At 42.2% G+C, this 24701-nt stretch overlaps 1 protein-coding gene across 1 annotated transcript in view; it reads right to left on the bottom strand.

The window, feature by feature from the left end:
• SCAMP1 (secretory carrier membrane protein 1) overlaps positions 1–2972 on the bottom strand; it is a 45518-nt gene extending 42546 nt beyond the window's left edge. Inside the window, exon 1 of the mRNA XM_082301185.1 lies at positions 2719–2972. Within this exon, the coding sequence (XP_082157311.1) occupies positions 2719–2775 (57 nt within the window). The 5' untranslated portion in view covers positions 2776–2972. The remainder of the gene's footprint in view (positions 1–2718) is intronic.
• Between the last annotated feature and the right edge of the window lie 21729 nt (positions 2973–24701).

Raw genomic sequence — 24701 nt, 5'->3', positions numbered from 1 at the left:
AAATTAAACAGATTTCATTACTAGCTTTCTTCCAGTTATGATATCTGAGGTTACACCAACTGTGTACTTCTTCACACTGCTGCTACATCATAACATATACATATAACAGGATTCTCACATCTTCATTGTTATGGTACATGAGTGCATTTTTTTCTGCACAACTTTAACGTGATCAAAAGCTTGTAAACGTTAGCATGTCACTTATATGTTTGTTTGAGTACCCTCTAGTCTTTCAAAAAACCCCATCTTTTGGCTTTGTTGGTATGGCATTCAGAGGACATTTATTTAGAGAGGAAAACTATGACTTCAAAAGCATATCTGACTCTGGATTCAGTTCCAGTTTGTTGCTTTTTTTAAAGCAACAAAGAGTCAAAAAAAAAAAAAAAAAAAAAAAACCAAAAATGCAAACATTAGGTAGCCACTTGTCTCAAAATCCATAGCATTTCATGATCAAGCCAGGTAAGCTAATTTCAGGTTCTCCAGCAGAAAATTTACTTTTAGACTTCTGAAAGTACTAACTACCCAAAATATTGAGCACAGTAGATGTTTATGCTTTACCTTTATCTTTCCAGAGAACACTTTTATTTGATTTAACATCAAGCAAGAAGCTCTGCTCTAATCTTTTTATTAAAAAGCGTAAGAACAGTCACAGGAAACCTCCCATGTAGATCACAGATAGTCAATAAAACCAAAATATTTAAGAAAAAAAAGGATCTATCTTTAGACTTTGGCAACAACTCTTCCACCTGATGCCTTCCCACCCCTTCTCTGCCACACTACTTTGTGATTTCACATTAGCACAGGAAGTAGCTTCAAGAGCAAAGAAAACAACTAATCACATCATACATAAAATTATCAAGCAAAGACAGAAATACAAGTACATAAGGATACCGTGTTTTGACAACATGATTTAGGCTGTCAGAGTCCATCTGGAAATACTGGTTCTATGCGTAAAGTATTTTAAAACACACAGACAAAACTTACATATTTTGCCAACAAGCTGGTTTTGCCATCAAGCATTCAGTTATATATGAGACCTTTTGCCCCTTCAAGTTAAATGCACGGGTAATAAAGGTATGCAAAGATTATCTTTTGTGGGCAGCAGAATGTGACAGAAGTTAGCAAAGACTGAAGGAAAGGAAAAAAGCCTCTGAAAAAGTACACGGCTTTCTGGAATCATCTTCTGTAAATAAAGAAATCCAAACAGAGAGCTTCAAGTTACAGAAAAGCTGTTATAGTCTTTTTATCATGATGCACTGCAGATGAGAAGCAAAGCATGGATTCTGCCCAACAGTTACAACAGAAGTCTTTCTCTGAAGAGAAACTGGAATAAGCTTTTGCACTTTAAGCAATGTCTTCAAACTGGAAGTATAATTCAGGTACGTGCCTAGTTTAGGTCCAGTTACATGGTCTGATGAGCACTGCAGAGGCAGCTACACTGTGTCTAATACCCCTCACTGCCCTGGATTTTGCTAGATGTTATTTGATTAACTATTAAAAGAGGTATGGAAGTAGGAAGAGAAGCATAATGTATTTCTGTTGCTGAAAACACATTCCAGAATGACACCTTTTCAGTGCTTGGTGCCAAAAAGAACAGTGCTCACTGAGATTGGTACCAGCCCAAACTATTGTTGGCAGCAGACTTGACACCAGGACTTGTGTTCATCTGGAACGTCATTGCATTCTGTACAACAAGTGAAAACAGATCTTAGCCTAAGGAATTCTAGCCTAATGAATACTATCACCTATGTTTTATGACCACAAAAACTAAACTAATGATTCAGACAAACTCTAATGAACAAACATAAGGAACGTTATGCTCCCAGCATCTATGTGAACAGAAGTATGCTTGAAATGTGGCAGCTCAATTTTTAAAAAGCTTAATTATTCCAGCTAACATTCCAAACTCGCTGCCATATACTACTGGGTGTGCTTTGAAGTGTCTACAAGAAGTTCAGTAATATTATGAAAGTAGGTAGCTTCAGAAGTTAGTTGAACTAGATCCAAATAAAAAAGAAAGAAAAGAACACGAGTGGAAGCATCCAGGGAGGTCAGTTGGTTTTGACAGCTGAAGCCAGTGAAGAAAGAATTCACAGCTGTATGACAAGTCAACAGTGCAAAACCTAAAAGCTTTATAGTACATTACAATAAAGCAGTTTGAGATGCAGCACAGAAATCTCGTCCAGTTATTGGTACCCTGATTACTTCACACATAAGGTAAGGGAACCAGTAAGCTTGAAGGGGGTGGGAGGAGGCTAGAGAAGAAAATGAGGCTAAATTCACTAATTCATTAAGCTCAACTATTTGGCTCAATCAGACGAAAGAAAAAAGACAGTAGTAGTGTTACCCCTAGCACAAAGCTAGGGTCAAAAAAACCCAAAAAAACAACAACTTTTCTTTTTTTTCCATCGAAATAACGCAAATGAAATAAAACTTGTATTATTCTAGCTACAGAAGGAAACATGGAACCCTGAAGTAGTGAAACGCTGTTTATCCTCCGCGCCCTGCCCCCACCCCCACTCCGAGCCTCCACGGCCCGCTGAGGGTAGAGACCCCGGCCCGCAGCTCCCACGGGGCCCTTCCCTTCCCTCCTTCCTTCTTTATTCCCTTCCCCCCCTTTCCGTCCTTCCTTCCTTCCTTCCTTCCTTCCGCGGGATGGCCGCGGCTCCGCACAGACCGACACCGAGGAAACCTCACGGCCGCCCGCCGCCCCCTCACCTTGAAGGGGTTGTTGAGGTCCGGGTCGGCGAAGGGGTTGCTGTCAAAGTCCGACATGGCGGGGGCGGGCGGGCAGGCAGGCGGGCGGGCGGGCGGGCGGGCGGGCGCTGCGGTCCCCGGACGGCGGCTCTGCCCCTGCGGCGGCGCCCCGACAGTGCCCGGCGCAGGTGTCCCCCCCCGCCGCTGTCACAGCCCCTGTCACAGCCCCTGTCACAGCCCCGCGGCCCGGGCCGAGCCCGCCCCCGCCGCACCGACCGGCCACGGACCGCCCAAAATGGCCGCCCCGGAAGTGAAGTGCGGAGGGGAGGGCTTTGCGACGGCCCTGGGAGGGAGAAAGGGATAAAGGCGGAGCGGCTTCTCCCGGGGCGGGTGGGGGTAGAGTTTGTGCCTGAGCCAGGCCGCTCCTGGGGCGGGGGCGGGGGCGGGGGCGGGGGCGGGGGCGGGGGCGGGGGCGGGGAGAGGCGAGACGCGAGACGAGAGGAGTGCGGAGTGCGGGAAGGGCCGGATCCCGGCCTGGCTGAGGGTTGGGCATAAGCTGTTGGTGGGAGGACGTGCCGTTGGGGGCTGTTCTCGGTCGCAGCTGCTCGTGGGGGTAATGGGGGCTGTGTGCCGCGCCTTCGGTAGCCATCTCTGTCTGGGAGCTGTGGAGGAAGGAGGACCGGGGACTCCCCGGCGGGGCAGCTGGGCCGGCGGGCGGGCAGGGGCGGCCTTGTCCGGTGTTTGCGTAGGTGTCCCAGCCCCAGCCCTCCCCGACCCTCCGCTTCCGCCCCCCTCAGAGCCGGTCGGGACAGCCGGTCTGGTTTGGGGAGTGAAGTGGACGCGCGAAGGTGGTCGGAAGGCCTTACTTGGTAAAACCCGAATTTAGTTTCTCGTTCCCGCCTCCTGTTGGCATGGTAAATAGTTTACCCAGCTTGTGGTTCCTCACGTGTCTGGCACAAAGGTTCTGCAAGGGCGGTAGGTAAGGGACGGCTTTGAATCGCGGTCACAAAATCCCGCTTCAATGGGAGGAAGCATTAAAAAGGCCTCTTGGAATTACTCAACCATTTCCAACAGTTCAGAAGACTTTATAAATACTTCCTCAGAAATGCTGACAGTGCAGTTTGAAGAACCTGGTCCAAAAGATGCAAATAAATGGAAAAGAGCACCTTTGGTTCAGAGCTATGCATGAAATGTGGAATTCAGTGCTCTTCATACCAAAACAGTCTACATTGATGCAACACCTTCAAAACCAGCAAATCCTGAATTTCTTCGTGCTTTCTAAAGAAATTACTTGAACTTTCATTTAAATCCAAAAAATAAAAAAGAGGTTTGGGGCAGGTCAGAGAAAATGAAATTGCTTTGACAGTAAACCTGTTCTTTTTTGCTATTCAAATGTGGGTTTTTTTCCCCACATAATAATCTAGGCTAACTGTGAGGCACACTAGTGTTAGCACTTCTATGATTTTTAATAGCTCCACATATCTCATGATACTGATCTTTACACTGGCAGTCATTACAATGGGGCTGTTCTGTCAACAGGTCAGGAAGAATGCTACATGTACATGAGAATTGATTTTGCATGGATCAGTAGAGAAAGCAATACTTGCTTCAAGGTCTGCTCTGATTTATGCAGAAGTTTCTCAGTTTTTGTGAAGGACTGTCAGACATAAAATGGTATGGAAATGGGACAAATCATAAAAGCATAGCTTCAAAACACTTTCAACTTCTTCGTTGCTATGAAGTGAAATACTTTAAAAAAATTAAAAGGCAGCTGTTGCACAATCAACAGAAGTACATTACAGTATTAGTCCCAATCATACATATATAACTCAGTTATGGTGACAGCTCATTAAGTCATGTTGTTTTCCAGTATTCACTTATGGCTCAATATATGCCGACAGTCCAAACGCTGTGTGTGCTGACAACTGTATATTTGCTTCTCTTTGAGCTAAACATGAATGAATGCATGCATGCATGAATGAATGATTTGGCTGAAAAGAATGTATTTTCCTGTATGGTTGCTGGTGCTTCAAATCATACATTTGACATTGTGATATTTCTCTGATAGGGATTTGTGCACAGCTACAGAGGAATAATCTCTTGTCTCATATGCCTTTCAAGGCAATTATCAAATTGGACTGTTTTCTTTGGAAAGAATATTAAGTATTGTACAAAAACACCAGGCTGGCATCCAGTCACTAGTGGGGTTCCACAGGGCTCTATCCTCTTCGACATATTCATTCACTTGGACATAGGATTTGAAGGAACACTAAGTTTGCTGACAACATTAAATCGGGAGGAGCTGTTGACTTCTTTGAGGGCAGAGAGGCTCTGCAGAGAGTCCTTGACAAATTGGAGAGATGGACAATCACCAACCATGTGAGGTTTAACAAGGGCAAGTGCTGGATTCTGCCCTGGGATGGAGCAACCCTGGATGTACAGACAGACTGGGGAATGAGAGGCTGGAGAGCAGTGCCATGGAAAGGGAGCTGGGGGTCCTGGTGGATGGCAAGTTGAATGCAAGTCAGCAGTGCCCTGGCAGCCAGGAGGGCCTGGGGGGCATCAGGCACAGCATCGCCAGCGGGGCAGGGGAGGGGATTGTCCTGCTCTGCTCTGCATTGGGGCAGCTTCACCTCCAGTGCTGGGGGCAGTTTTGGGTGCCACAGGATAAGAGAGATACAAAGCTATTGGAGAGTGTCCAAAGGAGGGACACAAAGATGGTGGAGGGTCTGGAGGGGAAGCCTTATGAGGAGCAGCTGGGGTCACTTGGTCTGTTCAGCCTGGAGAAAAGGAGAGTGAGGGGAGACCTCACTGCAGTCTGCAACTTCCTCGTGAGGGGAAGAGGAGAGGCAGACACTGATCTTTCTTGTGACCAGTGACAGGACTCAAGGTAACGACATGAAGCTGAATCAGGGAATGTTTAGGTTGGATATTAGGAGAAGAGTCTTCCCACAGGGAGTGATTGGGCACTGGAACAGGCTCCCGGAGAAGTGGTCACAGCACCAGCCTGACAAGAGTTCAAGAAGTGTCTGGACAATGCTCTCAGGCATATGGTGTGACTCTTGCAGTGTCCTGCCTAGGGCCAAAAGTTGGACTTCGATGATCCTTGTGGGTCCTTTCCAAATGAGAGTGTTCTATGATTCTATCATTAAAAGGTAGAACATTGGTAGCATGTAAGTGCTACCAAATTGTACTATAAGTGCTACCATTTGACTGTAGGCGTTAACTTTGGGATATACCAACTGACTGAAAGCTAATAGAAAATGGAAATTAATTTGTCTATCCAGATAATTGAGTAGTTTGTACTATACATGAACCACATGGGCAATTTAACTGGTCATCATTTGATGCTGAGGGTTGACATTGTAATTTTCCTCATCTTCCACATGAAAAAGATTGAGAACAAAAGGTGTGGGGAATGATGTTTTCTGGGTTTCAAATCAACTATAAACAGTTTGCAGAGTCTGAGAATTAGAAAAGAGACATGATTAGCCAAGGATATCCCCCCTCAAAAAACCCCTTTTGACACTGTGATTTCCAAATGGTAGTATTTAATCTTTTTCCAATTCTGTTACAAGAAATAGCTCATAAACCCATCAATGTGATTTTTAAAATGCTAGTAAGTTTATTGAAAAATAACTCTTAATAGAGAGTGGGTGAATTTATTTAGATAAAAATATCTTTCTCAACTGAAATTCCTCAGCCTTCTGGAACTGGTTCAATTCAATGCTTTTCAATAACTCTGAACCAGAGGCTTTCGTAGCAAACAAAATTATCTTAATTGGAATTGACTGTTTCCTCAGAAAGAGGAGTTCAAGCTGCTTCTGTGACTACTGTACTTGGACACTTCCTGTGTTTAAGAAATCTTATGTAAGGAACTGACTTGATATTATTCTTTCAAATCCTGGCTCTCTCAATTTTCTTTGACTCGTGGGATTTACAATGTTTGTGCCAACCTCAGATGGTGGTAAGGAGCACTTAGATCAGCTAACAAGAAAATCCATCAGGTTGTTTCAGTCTAAAATGTTCAAGTGCTGAGTAGACAACCAAGCAGTCTGTCTTGATCAGCAGCCTGCTCCAATGAAATAGATCAAAGTTTTACAGAGAATGGACCTTCAAATAATAAAACCAAACTGTAACAAAGACCTTTAACTCTTTAACCTTAACTCTTGTAAGGAGTGTTCCCTCTCATAAAGTGGAGCACTCTTTCCAGCATCAAATACCAGCATGATGGTTAGAAGAAAGCCGGGATGACAAATGTCCATAATGCCACATGAGCACACAGCTAAGACTGCAGAAGTTGGGCAGAATTGCTGGCATGGAAGACTGGACGACTGCTAGAAAGTAACATAGTAGAAACAAGGAGTAGAACTCTGTGGTAGTATAAGTACAGGTTACAACTTCAAATTAGATTATGTGCAGATACAAATTGTGAAGTCTTGCAAAAGTTTAGGCAGAAGACATCTAGTTTGTTAGGTAAAACTTTACCTGAAGAGTTATTCAATAGTAGCTCCTGGAACAACTTGAAATAGCAAGAACATTTTTCTAGGCTTTACAGCAAAGATATTTATTTGCAAAATGTTGGAAGGATTTTAACTTTAGGGAAGTGATAAACAGGCATTTCAATGTAATGCTTGAAGATCATGAGCTGCATTATTTCCCAAAATCTTTTACATCAATTTGAAAGAAAAATACATGAAGAAAATAGGAGAAAGGTCAGAAATCACAGCAGCGTGCAGAACTATACCTGCAAACTCCCATTTCACCTCTCTTTCTTATAATCAGTGAAGCCCCAATTCCACAAGATGATAATTCCAGTTTCATTGTGCAGGTGACTCAATCAAAATCTCTTTGTTTCCAACATACAGGGTGTTGAGCTAATATAAGCTTGTTTTAATAGTCTGAAGTTGTAGCATTAGTCTTTTTCTGGGAGTGGGCAGCTTTGCCAGTTCTACTGTCAGAAGTTACACTAGCAACTCTTTTCTGAGTAGAACCAGCTTAACCGACTTACAGGAGGCAGTGCGTGTCCAAGCCAAGCCCCTGGAGTCACCTAACAAAGGCAACAGTGAATGTTCACAGGCTGGTGAGCACCTTGCCCTTCTTATGAGAACCCTGACTACTTTCTGAAGCCCTACACTTAGATTTTCTCACTGTGTTCCAGAATTGTAGAGGATATTTGGAATTCTTCTGTAAAGAGCTCACTTCTTTGGGAGGAGAAGAAGGATTTTCAGGGAACAGCTGATTTGCAGCAGGGAACAGGTAAGTGGTGTACAGCAAGACTGCAGTCATTTTGCCGAAAGCCAGCCTAGTAGTGCCAGGGATCTTGTGCCCTGCATGCCTATACTCCACGCCACTCTTGCTGTGGCTGTTGCTGCCCTGTACACCATCCCAGACCCACACTGAGGTAAGAAGATATGAATCCAGACAGTGCTCCTCATGCCCCTCAGCAGGATCAGAACTGAACTTTAGTTTACAGCAGAGAACCAACTTCTTATATTTGCTTCTCAGAGTAACTGATTTCACTGATGTCCAGGTGCTATAAGGGCATGCTGTGTTTTAACAAACTCACTCTAGTCTTGGCTTCAGTAAAGAATCACTTTTGCTGACTTAGAATGACATTGCTCCATGTCATGTTATTTGAAATAAAGGTTACATGAAAAGTAAAAGCTGTTCCCAGTGGAGCCATTAGATGCTGGTGCTCTTCTTATTCCCCTTAGTTCTATTGTCCTCCATCTGCTCTGGGACACTACAAAAAGTAAATCATCAGCAAACCATCCTTTCCTCTATGTTTTTCCCTGTGGACCAGTTGCTTGTCTTCATGTAAGGAGTAGAGCCCTTCTCCCATGACAGTGATTGCCTGTATTTTAGGAATGTGCAGGCACATCATAGCTATCACTAACAAGGTGTCTTCATTCTTCTCCCCAACTGAACTTGTCTACCTATTTCCCATCCCATAGACAGTAAAGGTAAGAGCCCAGCAATCACTGGCACTGGCCTAAACAGCAGGATATAATCATGTAGCAAAAGTTACTCCTGCTGGAAGAAGACCTATTTATTTGTCTAGCTGGGGGCAGAACACTAGCAATTTTCCCCTCCTTCCTAAAGAGTCATGACAGGTATGGATGAAGCCACACAGTGCCACAAATGCTACCTTTACAAGGATGGCTAATCTATCATGGAAGCCAGTGCGTGGGAGCAGTGAATAGTAAGCTGCAGTCATGAGGGAAGATGTGACAAAGCAAACACATGCTGTTTGGGAGTGAGGAGAGCATTCCAAGCAGCTTTGGAGTGAAGCCAAGCAGCACTAGCAGTCTGTTCTGCTTGCATATGTTCCCTATACCAACTTGACAGTGGGAGGCAGAGCAGAAGCTAAGGAGTGATAAAAGAGCTGTTTGAGCCAGTGGGCACATCTCAGTCTCTCCTACCACTGTATTTTCTCTTGCTGTATTATACTGCAGATGCTTGTCTTCTGTGGGTATTTTCTTCCACCTCCCAACCTCTCCTCAAATCCACACCCCTCAATAAGAAGTACACAGGTAGACATCAGTGAGAGTTGTCAAGAGAGTGGCGTAACTTCTGCTATGATCCCTTCCAGCCAAATGACCCTGGCAAATAACTTTTCCGTGTATCTCTCATCGTTTCCATTTTAAAATTGTGCTTTTGTAGTTGAACATAAATAGTAGTTGAACATAAATAAACATAATGAACATAAATATTTTATGTTGTGCATTGCTTTTAATCACTTGTATTTTCTTCATTGAGCGATTAGTAATTTGTAATTATTAAGTTATTAAATACCAATTAGAAAGCAATTGAATTGCAATTCTGGGGTCTGAAAAATAATTCAAACCTGTAGTCTTGAAATGTCAGGAGTTCTGAACAAATATAAAAAGGATAAAAGATGAAGAACAAAAGATGTGGGGAATTACAGTGTTTTGGTTTCAATTCAACAACACACAGTTTTGTAGAACAAAGATGGGATTTTGCATAAAATAGCTCAGAGTGCATTCTTCACAATTTGATTCTCATTGTTCTGTTGCACAGGTGCAAGTAGTTTCTTCACACGAAGCACAACAATTGCGAATTTTTGGCTTGAGGTAGCCTGGTGTCCTTCCATCTCTACAGATGCTTATTCTCCCTGAATGTGACCATTAGTGGACAAGAAGTCTCACGCCTGGAACAGAGTGTCTCGATACAGCTGCATCAGGACGCATACAGCTGTCATCAGGCATTCTAGAATCCGTGCCTCTGCTGCTGCAGTCACTACCCCATCAAAAGCAAAAGTAGCATATTGCGTTTGCGGTGCTGAATGGTGTTCTGGCAGTGGGCAGTGATTTAAGGACAGGTTTCTTTTTGGCCTGTAATGTAGGAGAGCTCTGGTATGATACACAGAAGGCCAGTTCTTCCAAAGAATGCAGTCCACAAGAAGTCCCAGAGGGAAAGATGGTGAGCAGTTGAATGGCTGCACTCAAAGCAGTAGAGTACCAGGCTTCTCACAAAACAGAAACCTCCATTACTAGCTCTTGTTAAGTGAGCAACAGTGTTGGAAAAGTGCTCTTATATCTGAACTGACTCAAACCTGTATTCCAAGGCAATATGACAATGCAGAGCTGCATGCATCCCACAACAGTTTCAGACAAAAAGGGAAATTTTAAGACAATCACACATAGTTTGAAGCTAAGTCATGGATATAAAAAATAAAATTATTAAATCTAAGGATCTACTGGTGAAATTCATCTTGCAGATTATCACACTGCTGGAAAGATACAGTGTGGTGTAGTTTATTCTGAGGGCTGTAATAGCAGACATGAAGTGAAACTGACAGAAGGATACATAAATGAACAATTTAAACATTAAATAGGACAGATAGAGTGTTGAAGGAAAATTAGGCAGATTTTGGTTCAATGAAAGGAGTGATTCCCAGAAATTAGAGTAAGTAGAAGGAGCAGAGATGACAGTAAACCATAAGTTAGGTAACCAGATATCCCAGTTTGGATAGAACTATTTTTTCTAACAGCATACCATATTTTTCTTGTTTTTCTTTGCTCAAACTTTATTCCTTGGAATGACAAAGTGAATGTTTTGCCAAAGATATTCTTGTTTCTGTCTTTCCATAATGATGAAATAGATAATACTGTTAGCATTTACATGGATAAAAAGTAATGGATAGAGTATATACTTAGTGCAGATCTATTAAACTGGGTTGCCATACCATTTCAAACATCATAAGGTACCATTATTTCTGTGTGTTAAAGCTGTAGTGCATGCAGAGTGCTCTGCTCCAGCTTGTATTCTCATCAAGTAAAAAACATTTAGAAGTATGTGTGTACTACTAAAATACTGTGAATCAATGCAAAGAAAGTTTTCCCCTTAGAAAATTCCATCTGTCCTATAGTAAAGGACTTATGAATTAAGGATTTATGAATCTATAATAAAACCCTGAAATAACTGTAAACTTCTGAAACTACTGAAAGTGGAGTGCAGCTCACAACTAGATATTAAAAATTGCTAAATAATATCATTTGATAAGTGCCACAGCATTTTTAGAAGACATTAAGATTCAATTTTTTATCTACTAGTGTATTATTAATGTCTTAGATTATCAATATCTTGAGAGTATCAGCATAGTCTAAATAGTTGTAAGTGGCCAGCAAAAGATGGTATAATAAACTGTTATTTTTGTTCTCAAAACACATTTGCCTTGAAACTCTTTTCCGTGATTTTTATGTTAGCCTTTGGTAAGTGTGTCTGGTTTCATACATGAGATGCCACTTATATTAAGCCTAATTTAAAAAAAGTCACCAGAAGCAATATGATCCGATTGGTGTAAAGAAACCCACTTTGAAACATGGTACCAGCCTGCTAAACATCTCTTAGAAGAAGTATTGAGAAGTATATTCTTATACTCAAAGGAGTTAATATTCTTTGATACAAACTATGACTATAACTCAAAATTGCTTATTTTTTCATGCTGTATAACTCAGAAGAAAATCCATATTTAAAATCAGTGAAAATATAAGTACTAAAGAACCCAAAAGTGATGCAAACACAAAGTACAAAATTTTGTATCAAGAATACTAATTTTGTTGAATTTCTATTCAAAGGGGTAATTGCATTGTAAAACATTTCTTCTTTGATTTGCAGTATTCATAATAACAGATTAAAGATGCTGTGTACTTTCTGCTTCATGCCCATGCCCATTCTGTGAGATGCACTTAACATTTGAATAATATTTAGCAACTAAATAAAATTCTTGCTATTTTTGTGAAAGGGCATCTATTAGAGCATCACAGAAAGGATGAGAAAATGCAGACAGCAAAACAATATATTTGGTATTTAATTCAGATGAAGATTTATGTGAAAAACACAGCAAAAGAGTCAGTACTCCATTCACTTAGTAACTATCTGGGAAATGTTAAAAAGCAATCTAGCTTCACCTGGATGCCCCATCCAAAGCTTGATAATGATTCTGTCAAGCATTTGCAATGAAACATAAAGTAAAAATGTTACTAATACACAGTTGTAGTGGCCCCCTTTCTTATCCACCCTAATACCTAAAAGCCCTCAGCAAGGCTTTCATTATTTCGTATCTCCTTTACTGTAACCACCTTTCCCTGATTAATCCATTTTTCTTTGCACATCTCTTCCCAGAATGCTGTTGCAAAATTCACTTCCACTTCAGTTTTACAGCACTACATGAGCTCTCCCTTCTCCAATATGTCCTGCATAAAGTGGGCCTGTGTAATTTTACATTCCACATTGACATATGGGAGAGCAGTACTGGTGAATTTTGTAACAATTAAAATGTTCCATGAAACAGATAGTACTGAATTAGTGTTGCTTGTTTAATCTTGATGTAACAGTTGTGATCTGCACTAGCTCATTCTAATTTTTTGCTGGTTCATATTTGCAATCCATACTCCATAAATTTAGAGACTCTGAATTTTGTCTTTTTAAAGCATAGTGTTGAAAAAGTACACAGCAAAACAATTTCCGTTGCCTTTGCAGGTTGCAGATTTCTGTATGAAATGTCATAAGGTAAATAGTTTTATCAGCTTGCTTTCTAATGACTGACTGCTTTTATAAACTTTTTATAAATGACTGCTTTTAAAAATTCCTATTACAGATAGTTATCTTTAAATATATCTATTAAAAACATAATGTTTCCCAAGGTTGTATGCCATAGATAAATACTTACCCTTGTTTTAAGACTTGAGCAATGTTTAATTTGAGCCTGAGTGAGCACATCTTTCTCCTCTCTTTCCCTCTGTACATGTAAATGTGTGTCTGTATCTATGCACTGTATTTATATTGGTTAATTCTATATTGCCCAATGTGCCATAGACTGCCACTTGTGCTTTTAAATTCCAGAGGTTGTTTTACGCTTGCAAGAATTGGTGAGCAAATAAACTGAATATTTTGGACTGAGCTACATTACAGGATTGAAGTCAGTAAATTCCATTTCATCAGTGCTTGTGAAGAAGTGTTTCCTCCAGGAGTTTTGTGACAGCGCTGTCCTGGTTTGTCCTACCACAGCATTATTTCAGTTGTTCTATTTTGTGTACTAACTTACAAATTAACATTTAGGAATTGTTTAATTATTTTTACAGAGTTACTCAGGATTCTGTGGATTAACAGAGATTCAAGAATAAGAGATATTAAAGTCCCACTACACATTTAAAGTTGAGGAATTCACCAGGCTTTTTCACTGGTAATAATATTTTCATATTTATAAAAGAGTAAGCAACTGCCATTCGATATACCATTGGAATACGTCCTCCTTCCTTGGAATATTAGTGCCAAAGCATCTAAGCTTATTATCTATACATTTTTGAAGTCACCTGCCATCTTTTACTGTTTAAACAACAATGCTATATGGGACTTAGAGTGGCTTAATTCATTTGCTCATTGCGGAAAGAAATCTATATTCTATAATCCTTCCCAAATTTATTATGTACATTATATGATGAACATAAAGTCATAAGAATATAAGGAAATCTAATTTCTGCTTCCAGTAGGTAAATCCCTCCACCTTATTCTTTGTCCCCACTCAACTATCCAAAATGGCTTTCTAATTAAAAATGTGGTAAGTATAACAAATATCCATGTCTTTTTCTTCCATATAATGTTACTGTTTCTGGATTTTGTTTTTAGCTCTTAGCTGTGATATAGGAGTGAAAAATAGTTCTAGCTAATAGCAAGCTCAGTTTTGTAAAAACAGAGACAAGGAATTGGAACACTAAGGATTCCTGCTCTGGTCTGTCTGAATTACGTTGTGCTCAGAGAAACTTGGTGTCTTGCTTATATTATCATTTTTATTATGTGTAACAAAGAAATAATTCCTAAGGACTTCGGGATTGTTTGCAAAGGACTTTGAAGTCCTTGGATGGCTGATGCCCAGTGACCTCTTCATCCTCTTTTTTGTGTTATGGGGCATGACACCAGAAATATTAACACTCAGGAACTGTCACTGGAAACAGCGGGATATGAAAAACACCCCCCAAACCCTCAGTGCCTGTTGAGGATGGAACCATGGCTCCCCTGGTGATCTCTGTCTCCCTGCTGGTGTCAGCTGCACCCTTGCATGCCAGCAACGAGGTGGGTGGCAGCTAAATTCTTCAGGTATTTTAATATATCAGCAGTCTTCAAATTTTGCTTACCCCACAGCTTAACATTATGACTCCATTAAATCCCTCAAATTATACTGAGATGCCCCAAATTATGCTTAAATAACACAACAGTGACGTGATTGTAATTAGTGCGCTAATGGGCTCAGTGAGGGTGCCAGGCTCCATACAAATAATGAATTGAAATAACAAAATATATAACTTACTATTACAATTATTTATTGGAATAATAACAACAATATGTAACTCATAAACTGTGTAAGGACAAGTGACATGGGAAGTCCACCAACAACTATAACACTGAAGAAAATACTTTGGTTTTACTCAATTCAGCAAATTACAGGACAATGTCAAAATTTATTATTTTTGTTCTTTCAGCGTTTTCTGACAAAAAAAGTCTGTAGTGTTCTGTGGTGGCTCTTGCTCTCAGGAACACATCTCATGGCTTCCCTAGGGCAAAGAAAAGAGCTGATGATCCTCTGGCTGCACTTCATGTGGGGAACTGCAGGGGTGGCTTCAGTGAGAAGCTGCCAGAAGCTTTCCTACATTTGATGGAGCCAGTGCCAGCCAACTTTGAGATGAACCTGCTGTTGGCCAAGGCAGAGCCCATCAGCAAAGCTGGGAGCATTTCTGGCATAACATATTTAAGAAGGGGGGGGCTAGGGGGAAAGGTGCAACTACAGCAAGAGAGGAGATACTCAGATTTGGTTTATTACTCTTTATCCTGCTCTGGTTTGATTGTCAATAAATGAAACTAATTTTCCCAAGTTTCTTACCAGGCAGAAAATCTCAGAGTTTCACACCTAAGTTTCCCTTGTCTGGAGGAGTATAGAAGAGGAAAAAGCCACTTCACTCTTTCTGGAGCTCTGGGCTTTGCACTGCATGTTGTAGTTCCAGCCATGAATTTCTTGAAGTCAAGGGTGGGACTTGCAGAGCCTACAATGTATCTGCTTTGCAATGGGCCTTGTTACAGCTGCCCCCTTAATTTGCTGGTGTGCGTGCAACAAGCAGGCTGGGAAGCAAGCAAGATTTGCTTTTGGCCGACATGAGGCAGGAAAGCAGTAAAACCGGCTGGGTTTTGGAATATTTGGGACCTAAGTATTAAAATAAATGTAAAGGCTATTAGGGTGAAAAAGTAATTGTTAGTGTTAGTCTCTTAGAGGAATCCCACAGTCTTTTGAGACAAACATGTAGCTTCTTCAAGGGAGCTGGAAGAAAGACATAGGAATTCTGCATTAAATGTTTGCTGGTGGGGTGTCCACATGTGTGTGTCCCAATCAATTCCCCTGAAAAATGTCCTATTTCTCCAAGTTTCAAGGAATGCGTGTTGCAGTGAGAGACCAGCTCAGTGCCCCGAAGGAGGGAAAACATCAAGTGACATTACTAGGCACCAGACAATTTAGAAAGAGAGCAGGAAGAATGCTGCCACTTTGAGAGAAAGCTTCAGAGTTGGTTCTCCACTGAACCAACTTGGTTGCAATCTCTTGCTCCTCTCAGAGCTGGAGGAGAGCCAGCAGCAGGGGTCCTTCTGGTTCTCCAGTTAAGGCGATGTGGTACGGACCCTTTGACAGAGCCAGGATCCTGTGCATGTTCAGCTGGAGGCACCTTACAGAGAAGCACAGAGAAGACACAGAGCCGTCCCTGCACTGCTTTGCCTCGTCCGGAGGACTGATGAGAAGTGCCCCAATGGGAAGGTCCTCAAAGCAAACTTGCACCAGAAGGAGTAAAGGAGGCAAAGGTGACCACAGTCACTGTTTATGTCCCCTGCGTCCCCTGGGGTTCTGCATGGAATGTTGGGCTGTGCCAGTAGCAACCGTCGTTGTCTCCTGCTCCTGCAGCCGTTGGTGGAACACTGGTGGACCACCGGTGGAGCAGCAGCTGCAGGATCTGCTCCTGCGCTGTCCCTGACCAGCCACCTCCTGGTCTCAGCACCAGATCTGGCCTCTGGGTCGACATTCTCATCTCCTCATCTACCACCAGGGATCCCCAGAGCCCTTTGGAACTGTCAAAGGTAAGAAAATCCCCATTTGTCCTCAGACTGCTAACAGAACTCAGGAGGCTCCAGTTGGCTGTCCCACCAACCACAATAGACATGGTCTGTGGTTACTTTCCCCAGAAGAGGTTGCAGATGAAAGCAGAGTACACCTTCTGTAGGAATAATGATGCCTCCAGTGGAAATACAGACCTTTCCATAGAGAATACAGAGAGCTGTCACCATGCAATTTCAGATCCTCATCCACTGAGGACCTGATTAAAAGTTCTTGATACCCATTTAAGTCCTAAAACTATGTCGTGATGACCACAAAACAATCCAGTCGTTACTGAGGAGTTCAGGGGTTCAGTGTTGACAAATCCTGTTAGGCCCTGGCTCTGCTCACACCTCCTCCAAAGCTTTAAAAATCAGAATGATGGGACTTCTCCTCTGTGATCCCTGTTGTTCAGGGGATGTAAGCAGTTTGCCAGGCTTGTCCTCCAATACTGGCTTTCACCTACAAAAATGGTCTGGTTTCAGTGATCCTTATATACTTACATACTTTCATAACTTACAGATACATTATATTTTAATATCTTTATAGATTTTTTTTCCCATCTGCATTGGATCTCTTTTCTATAGATATATTGGTATAGACTTGTCTGTGTTTTTCAGTGCCTGTAGGGCTGGTTCTGCCTCATGGTCAGAGGCAGCTGTGAAATCCCATCTTGAATGGGATTTCACAAGAACAGAATCACAGTATCACAGAATTTTCTGGGTTGTAAGGGACCCACAAAGATCATCGAGTCTGGCTCCTGGCCCTGCACAGGACAGCCTCAAGAATCCCCCTGTGCCCAAGAGCAATGTCTGGGCAACTTTTGAGCTCCCTCAGCCTTGGTGCTTTGACCCCTGCTGTGGGGAGGCTGTGCCAGTTCCCAACCATCCTCTGGGTGAAGAACCTTTCTCTAATATCCAACCTAAACATCCCCTGGCACAACTTCCATGCCATTCCCTTGGACCTTCTCACTTGCCCCAAGACTGAAGGGAGAAGTGTGTACCCTTCTGCTTCCCCTCTTGAGGAAGCTGCAGACTACTAGAGGGTCTTGCCCTAGAAGTTCCAAGTGCAAAACGCAGCAATTACACCAAACTGAGGGGAGTTGGGACAGAAGAGTTCGTGGTTTGCAATGATGAGGATGAGAAGGAATGCTACTGACCCATCTTGGCAGAATGATTTTTATCTGGAGCATTGTTTTGATCTCTTTCAGGTGGAAAGGAGAGGGACAATGAAAAGGAAAGCAAGAGCCCGCGTTCGGCCGTGAGTTTTGGCGTAGGGATTAAAGGACGGCAAATTTGAGGAATAGCAAGGAGGGGAACTACTACTTCAGAGTTGGGGTGGGATTGATTCAAGCCTGTGGGTCCATGGGATGTGCCTGTTGACCACTTGCCTTTCTCACCTCCACTTCCTTCTTCCTTCAGACGCATCAATGTTGGCAGTGACTTTCAGGCTGAGCTCCCTGAGCTGCAGACCAGACCGCCACGTGATGATGAAGAACCTGCATCCCTGGTCTGGAAGCCCTGGGAGGATGATGACTCTGACATGGAAAAACCTGACAGAGGTAGCTGTCAAGCTTTCCTTCCACCCCTGAGATGCTCGGGTTTGGAAAACACTCATTGTTTGGTAAAAAGGCAACTTTTTGCATACTCTGCTTCTCTCCTTGTGTTGCCCATCTTCCCGTGTGGGAGTGTTAGAGGGAAGAAGAATGCTCTGTTTTTGCAGCAGAGCAGGAAAAAGAACATCTTTCCTGCTCTCTGGATTGGTCAGGGGCATTTGTCACTGGAAGAGGGGAGATTGGCCCCCACTTCTCATTACCAAAGCTGCTTTGAAGGGAGAGCCAGCACTACATGGGCCTTTGGTTCTCCTGCCCCTTTCTTTGCTACCCTTTTCATGCTCTCCAACCTGTTGTCTTTAGCTCTTGTGCTTTCCTTCTCCCTTGTATCGCAACTTTCCCCCTTTCTTGGCTCAAGCCTGACTTTTGGTGGGTTTTTGTTGTGCTTGTAGTAAGAGAACTGCTGGACATGGCCATCTCCCGTGGCATTCCCAGGGCAGCAGCTAACCTGGAGCTTGCCCTGCACTGCCTGCACCAGGCACAAGGCAGTGTTCCGGTAAGAAGCGGCTATTTGGGTGCAGAGAAGAGCAGACAGGGAATTAATAAGGCATGGACATTGGGACAGCCTTTCCTGGCTGCCCGTTGAAGAAGGGAGTTAACAAGAAGCGGAGGACCCACTGCCTGCTTCCAGCTGTGTCAGGGAGGAGCCCAAATGGCTCGAGCAGGGAGAAAGTCTCTCTTGGAGGCACTGGCAGAGGGTCCCACAGCCTGCTCCCTTGTAAATCTCCTGGAGATCTGTGTTCTCTAAGACATTTTGGGGTGGATTGAGGGGAAATTCCCAGAAGACAATTCTGGGAATTCTGGGTGCAGGATGAGCAAAATCATTGAGTTGGTGAGCAAAATCCCACTCTTGGGGAGCAGGATCAAAGGGTCGGGAAGCAAATCACAAGGTTTGACCCATATGAGACCCAGTGGACTGAATCCTTGAAGAGGCAGCATTTATGGTTTTGGGCTCCTTTTTACATGGTGGGGAAGCTAAAGCCTTTTTCCATTGGATCTTGCAGGAGGCTCTGGAGATGTTGCTCTCAGGGGGGCCCCCGACACCTCAAGGCCATCCCTTGTCTGATTATCATTACACAGGTAACCAAAGTAGAGCTTGTTCCTTCACTGACAGATGCTGCCATCCCCTTAATTGCCATGTCAAGCATTTATGGTTAAACAAATAACACAAGAGCAAGGTCTCATCTTCTCTGGGGGCAGGGAAAGCAGCAGCATCTATTCCTTCAGTTTTACTCGTTTTCCATGCTTTTTTCCCTGGGGAATGCCTGCTCTTGTCTTCATTGCTTTCTGAAGGAGCAGAGATGTAGACAGGTGAATAATGAGTGGCGCTGATTTTGTTTTGGTGGCCAGTGGAATCTATTTCAAGTGGATAGACGGATCAATTTACTTGCTGCTCTTTATTGCCAGACATTGACAGATGGACGCCTGAGGAGAAGGAGTCCTTCCAAAAGGCTTTTCACACCTATGGCAAGGATTTTCATCTCATCCAGAAGCAGGTAAAGCCATAGGACATTCTTTACCCTAGAAGATAATCAGAAGGAAATGATGATGATTTCTGGCACCAAGTACTGGAATTCAGTCTCTCTCTTCTCAAATACCAAAAATATAAAAGTAATAATGAAACAGGACACCAAAGGCCTGTGTGACGGTGATGGTTCTGCCTCTCCAGCCCTTTTTTCCAAGCTGTTTTGGAAGACAAATGTTTATTCTCCGTCAGATCTGTCTCATAGGTGTGCTGGCACTTCCACAACACGTTGTGCTGGGATGATTGGAGTGAATGCGGGAAAGAAAAACTGTGCTAGATGGATTTGTTGTTGATCTGTGCATTAAATGAGTTACTACATGGCATAATACATAGCATACTACATTGCAGACCTCCTCTTTTACTCCCTATTTATTTCATTTTACTCGCTACTCAATTTACTCCATGTTTTTTGCTTTCTTGTTTACTCCATACTCTAGTTTTTCTCCAATGCACCCTACAGGATGGCCATTTCAGATTCCTTCTTTTTGTCTTCACAACAGATTCAGAGTAAGACCGTGGCACAGTGTGTGGAGTACTACTACTCCTGGAAGAAAGAACATAAACTTGCCAGCACTCTTGCTCAGGTGAGTGGGAAGAAAATCAAGACGTGCCAGGAGGGTCAAGAAACTCGGAAAAGGGGACAAAACCTGCTGGGGAGCTGTGTGAGACGCTGCTCTGCCAGGAGCACATCGTCCCATGCACTGGGAAAGGCACAGCAGATGTTGCCCAGCACTTCATTGTGCTGCTGCTCTGAAATACTGAATTCTAGAGGATAACTTTGACCCAACAAAGCAGTACTGTCACCAAAATGGGCTTTGACTCTGTACAGACTTGGTTCTGAAGTGCTGGCACCCTTGCTGATTCCAATCAAATCCTTAATTCCCTACTGTTTGCTAACATCAATAATCCTGACTGCGTTAATGGAGATGCTGCAGATTTTCAGGGATCTTTTGTAGCATCCCAGTGTACTCCCCAAAAAGGAGCTGCCAGTGCTGTGGCTCTGCTAAAATCTTCCTTACCAGCAAACAGGAATTTGGTTCACAGAGAGAGATTATTCTGGGTAGTAGAAACTGAGTGTGTCTTCACTAATTTGACTGAATTTAAAATCCACTCCCTAGACATTTGTGGAGGAAAAATATGGATAAATAGATGTTAGGCAGAGAGGTATAAATAAGAAACGTAGATCTATAGATACCCACATATTTATCCTACCACTTTGGGCAGTAGAAAGGAGGTATTTTTCATCCAAATGCTGTGTTTGCACCTTGCCACACCCTGTAGCCAAATCCGGCCATTTTCTCAGTTCTTCAGGGTTTGGAGGAATTTGCTTGGGGTGATACATTTTTGTGCTGGACACTCTGATTTCCAGCTTCTTGAGAGGAAGGAAAAATTCATAAGGATTCTTTGATTTCCAGACTGTGGGCGAACCAAAGAGGAGCAAAAGCCCTCCCAGAAAGGAGAATGGGGAGACAGGGAAGAGAAGCCGCAAGAGGGCCCGCAGTGCTGAGTGTCCCTGCTGCCAACCACCCCAGCCACCCCATTCGGCAGGAGGCCCCTTTCCGTGCGGGCAGTGCAAACGGTGCGGAAGTTCTTCCCCTTTCTGCTAAAAGCCTGGGGCTTTCGACTAAAACGGGCTGACCTCTCTAAAGGCGCCAGGGGGAAGCTGAGGGCAGTTGGAGGATCACCCCTTGCAGCCATGCTCAAAGTTACAACCCACTTTAATCCCAAACAGCTTATTTAAACCCCAGCATTCAGAATGAAACCTTGCCATGCCCCAACAAGACACAATTCATACAAGTAGGAATAGGAACACCAAAGCTTGGTTTGATGGTGCGGATCGAATTAAAAATAGGATGAACTGAAAGGAGGAAGAAATTTGAAGGAACTGAAACAAGAAAGACCAGATTCATGGTGCTGATCAATTTAAAAATAAGTCACAGCCTGAAAAGACAGAAATTTGTGAAGAAATGGAAATCCCAGAGCTTGTTTTAATGGTGTGCATTGAATTAACGATGGATGGTCTGTTTTCCATCTTCCAGGGTATTTGAAACCATGAAGGCAAGGAACACACATAGGAGAAGACATCGCCCACGGAAGGAAGCAGAGCCTCTCCCCAAGAAGAAAAGACCAAATTAGCCCTGGAGTTGCCCAGGGCTACCAAGAGTTAGCTGTCAAGAGGACAGAGATTGGCTTTTAAGTTTTTAGGGTTGTTTATTCTTCTATTTAGTTTACTAGTTAGGCATTTCTCAATTTATTAGTTAAGATTTATTAGTATTATTGAAGACTTATTAGTATTATTAGATTTATTAGTAAATGTCAGAGGCTTGGTGTTGTTTGCGATGTTCCGTCTTTTATCATTAAAGTAAAGTTTGTTCCATTTTGTCTTTTGTCGGTAGGAAATCACTCAAGCAATGTTTGTTACATTTGTTTGGCGTTGCAAACACAACATTTGCTCTGAAAGAAGAACCTGGGCACGTTCACCCTCCCGCAGGCCCAGCCCCTTGCTCAGCTGGTGGGAGTTACAAAGGTGTACCCCATTACTGTCAATGAAATAGTGGTGGGGTTTCATCCTTTGATTCCTAAAAATCTCCAGTGGGAGTGGAAAGGGAGGCTTTGTTTTATTCAGTGAACTGGATCTAAATGAGTGGTTTTGTCTCATTATACATGGGATACAAGCTGGGGTTTTTAGTCCTTTTTGTTGCCAAGACACATGGCTTTGTTTAATTTCGGTGGACAGATGGACTTGACCATCTTGGAGGACTTTTCTAACCTCTCTTAACCTATAAAATTAATATCCACATTCAGTACAAAGATATCAGCAGTTCAGTTCTCGTTTCTCTTTATAAAGGACCAACCTCCTGCTCTGGGCCTCAACCAACCTCCTTAGCTGATGCAGAGCAGGTGTGAACATTATCCTCTCACTTCTCACAGCTTGTGCTTGCACCAAAGAAGCATCAAAGTCACTCCTTTATCTAGCCCGGTATATGGCATTGCTTGGCAAGGTTTTGGTAGCAGGGGCTGGGGAGGATGGAGAGGGGGCAAGGGAGGGGGATTACCAGGCTGATTCTGGGAGGCTGCCAGAAGCTTGCCCTTGTCTGATGGAAGCAGTGCAGGTGGGATTTGGAGTCTAGCCAGTATCTGCTTTGCAATGGGCCTTGTTACAGCTGCCCCCTTAATTTGCTGGTGTGCGTGCAACAAGCAGGCTGGGAAGCAAGCAAGATTTGCTTTTGGCCGACATGAGGCAGGAAAGCAGTAAAACTGGCTGGGTTTTGGGATATTTGGGACCTAAGTATTAAAATAAATGTAAAGGCTATTAGTGTGAAAAAGTAATTCTGTTAGTGTTAGTCTCTTAGAGGAATCCCACAGTCCTTTGAGACAAACATGTAGCTTCTTCAAGGGAGCTGGAAGAAAGACATAGGAATTCTGCGTTAAAGGTTTAAATGTATGATTGCTGTAAAGCAATTGTCTTTCCCACAGATTTCTATTCTCCATGTTTTCATTCAAGGTTTTTGGTGAATTAAGTGTTAGCTTTTGATACTTATCAAGATTGGTATTATTGTGATCTCTCTGTATTATTATTTATATTAATATATAGCTTTCTCTGCTCCCAAACAAAAGCTTGCCCTAAAACCCAATCAGATTCAAATAATGGCAAAAGAGGAGTTTTAACATGTATTCTAGTTTTTGGATGTTGGAGGTAGCCATTTCATTGTATTTTAAAGCTGTTCTCTGTTGCACCCATGAGATACTTAATATTTAAGGTAGATATTCTCATGGGCCTATCTTCATCTAACAGTTGAGGTTAATTTTATTCCTATTAAATCCTAATTTCTGTTGCTTCATATCTCTTCCTGTTTTCATATTACTTCTTCAACTATATAGCTGAAGTTATAAAGTTATTCTTACAAATAACTTTGTAAGTAAAAACAACCCCTCTATATTAGTTATGTACTTAGAATAACAAAAATACAAATCAGATGGCTCCACATATGAAGTGAAAAATGAAGCAATGAAAGATACAGCATATAGTAATTATAATAAATGGCTTAACTGAAAATTTGTAAAATTAGTACCTCATCACTCATTTTGACTTGCCTGTCTTATTTAGATGGAGATGTCTTACAGCTTTGCTGTAATTTGGCTTTAATAACATCTCTGTTAAGTAGATGCCTGTTGAATAGACAAGCATTACTTAAATAATGACACTCCAGCAGTGAATTAACTTTCTCCTCTGTAATTAAGTAGCTGTCCATCACATTCATCAGCTCACTAAATCATCTTTTGGTATCTTCATTATTACATATTAGCCACCTACAATGGTAGGCCATGCAGTAACTCCTTTTCAGGACTTTGAGTCCTTTACCTACTGGTGGTATTGGAGAAGAGAGAGAGGATAGTGGTAACTACTCAAAAATCTGAGAATGGTTGATTGTTAGGGTTATGAAGGACAAACACATGTACTTGACTGATACAGTAATAAAATGCTAGGTTATTATAATGGTGTCTTGTGTCTACAATTGCTTTACTCACATTGCATACACATCTACAATCTTCATATTCTGCTCCAGATTTGTTAGATTCAGGTTAATTTTATTTTGCATTGTTCATTTTGGGATGGAGAACAGGGAGAATGGGACAAAAAGTATATGATGCTTTCTTCAAATTCTTCCATGTTACTTACGGTAAATGTTCTATAAAACCTGAAATTCACAGAATCACAGTTATAAAAGGTCAGGAAAAATCATGAGTTCAGTGATTTAGATTTCTTGTGTACCATGGACCACAAAGCTTTATATGGTTAATCCAGTTTTAAGCCAAACACATGGAGTTTAAACCAAACAAGAGGGGAAGAAAATAACCATTTATTCTTCATCTGAATACACTTGGAAATTTTTTTTTTCCAGTGACTAACCACTTCAGTTTTGATGAAGAAATGGCTTATTTTGTATTTTATGGCTTTAATTTCAATTCATTACTGTTGTGCTTACCTTGGGTAACTTCATTCTTTGTTACCTTTTATTTTGCCCTGATGAGATACAAGTACATCTTAATAAAGTCATCTTTCATCTTTCTTTTGGCTACCCAGTCAAACTGAACTGATAAAATTCTAACTTTCTCTAAGGTTTTATCCTTTTTTTGGAGTTGTTGAAAAGTTTTCTTTAATCTCTTTCATATCCTTCCTTGTTCACTGAAACACACAGACCAGTTAAGGT

The sequence above is a fragment of the Coloeus monedula genome (assembly GCF_965178545.1).
Source record: "Coloeus monedula genome assembly, chromosome: Z".
NCBI lineage: Eukaryota > Metazoa > Chordata > Aves > Passeriformes > Corvidae > Coloeus > Coloeus monedula.
The sequence above is the reverse complement of the archived record's forward strand: the minus strand, read 5'-3'. Positions and strand labels throughout refer to the sequence as shown.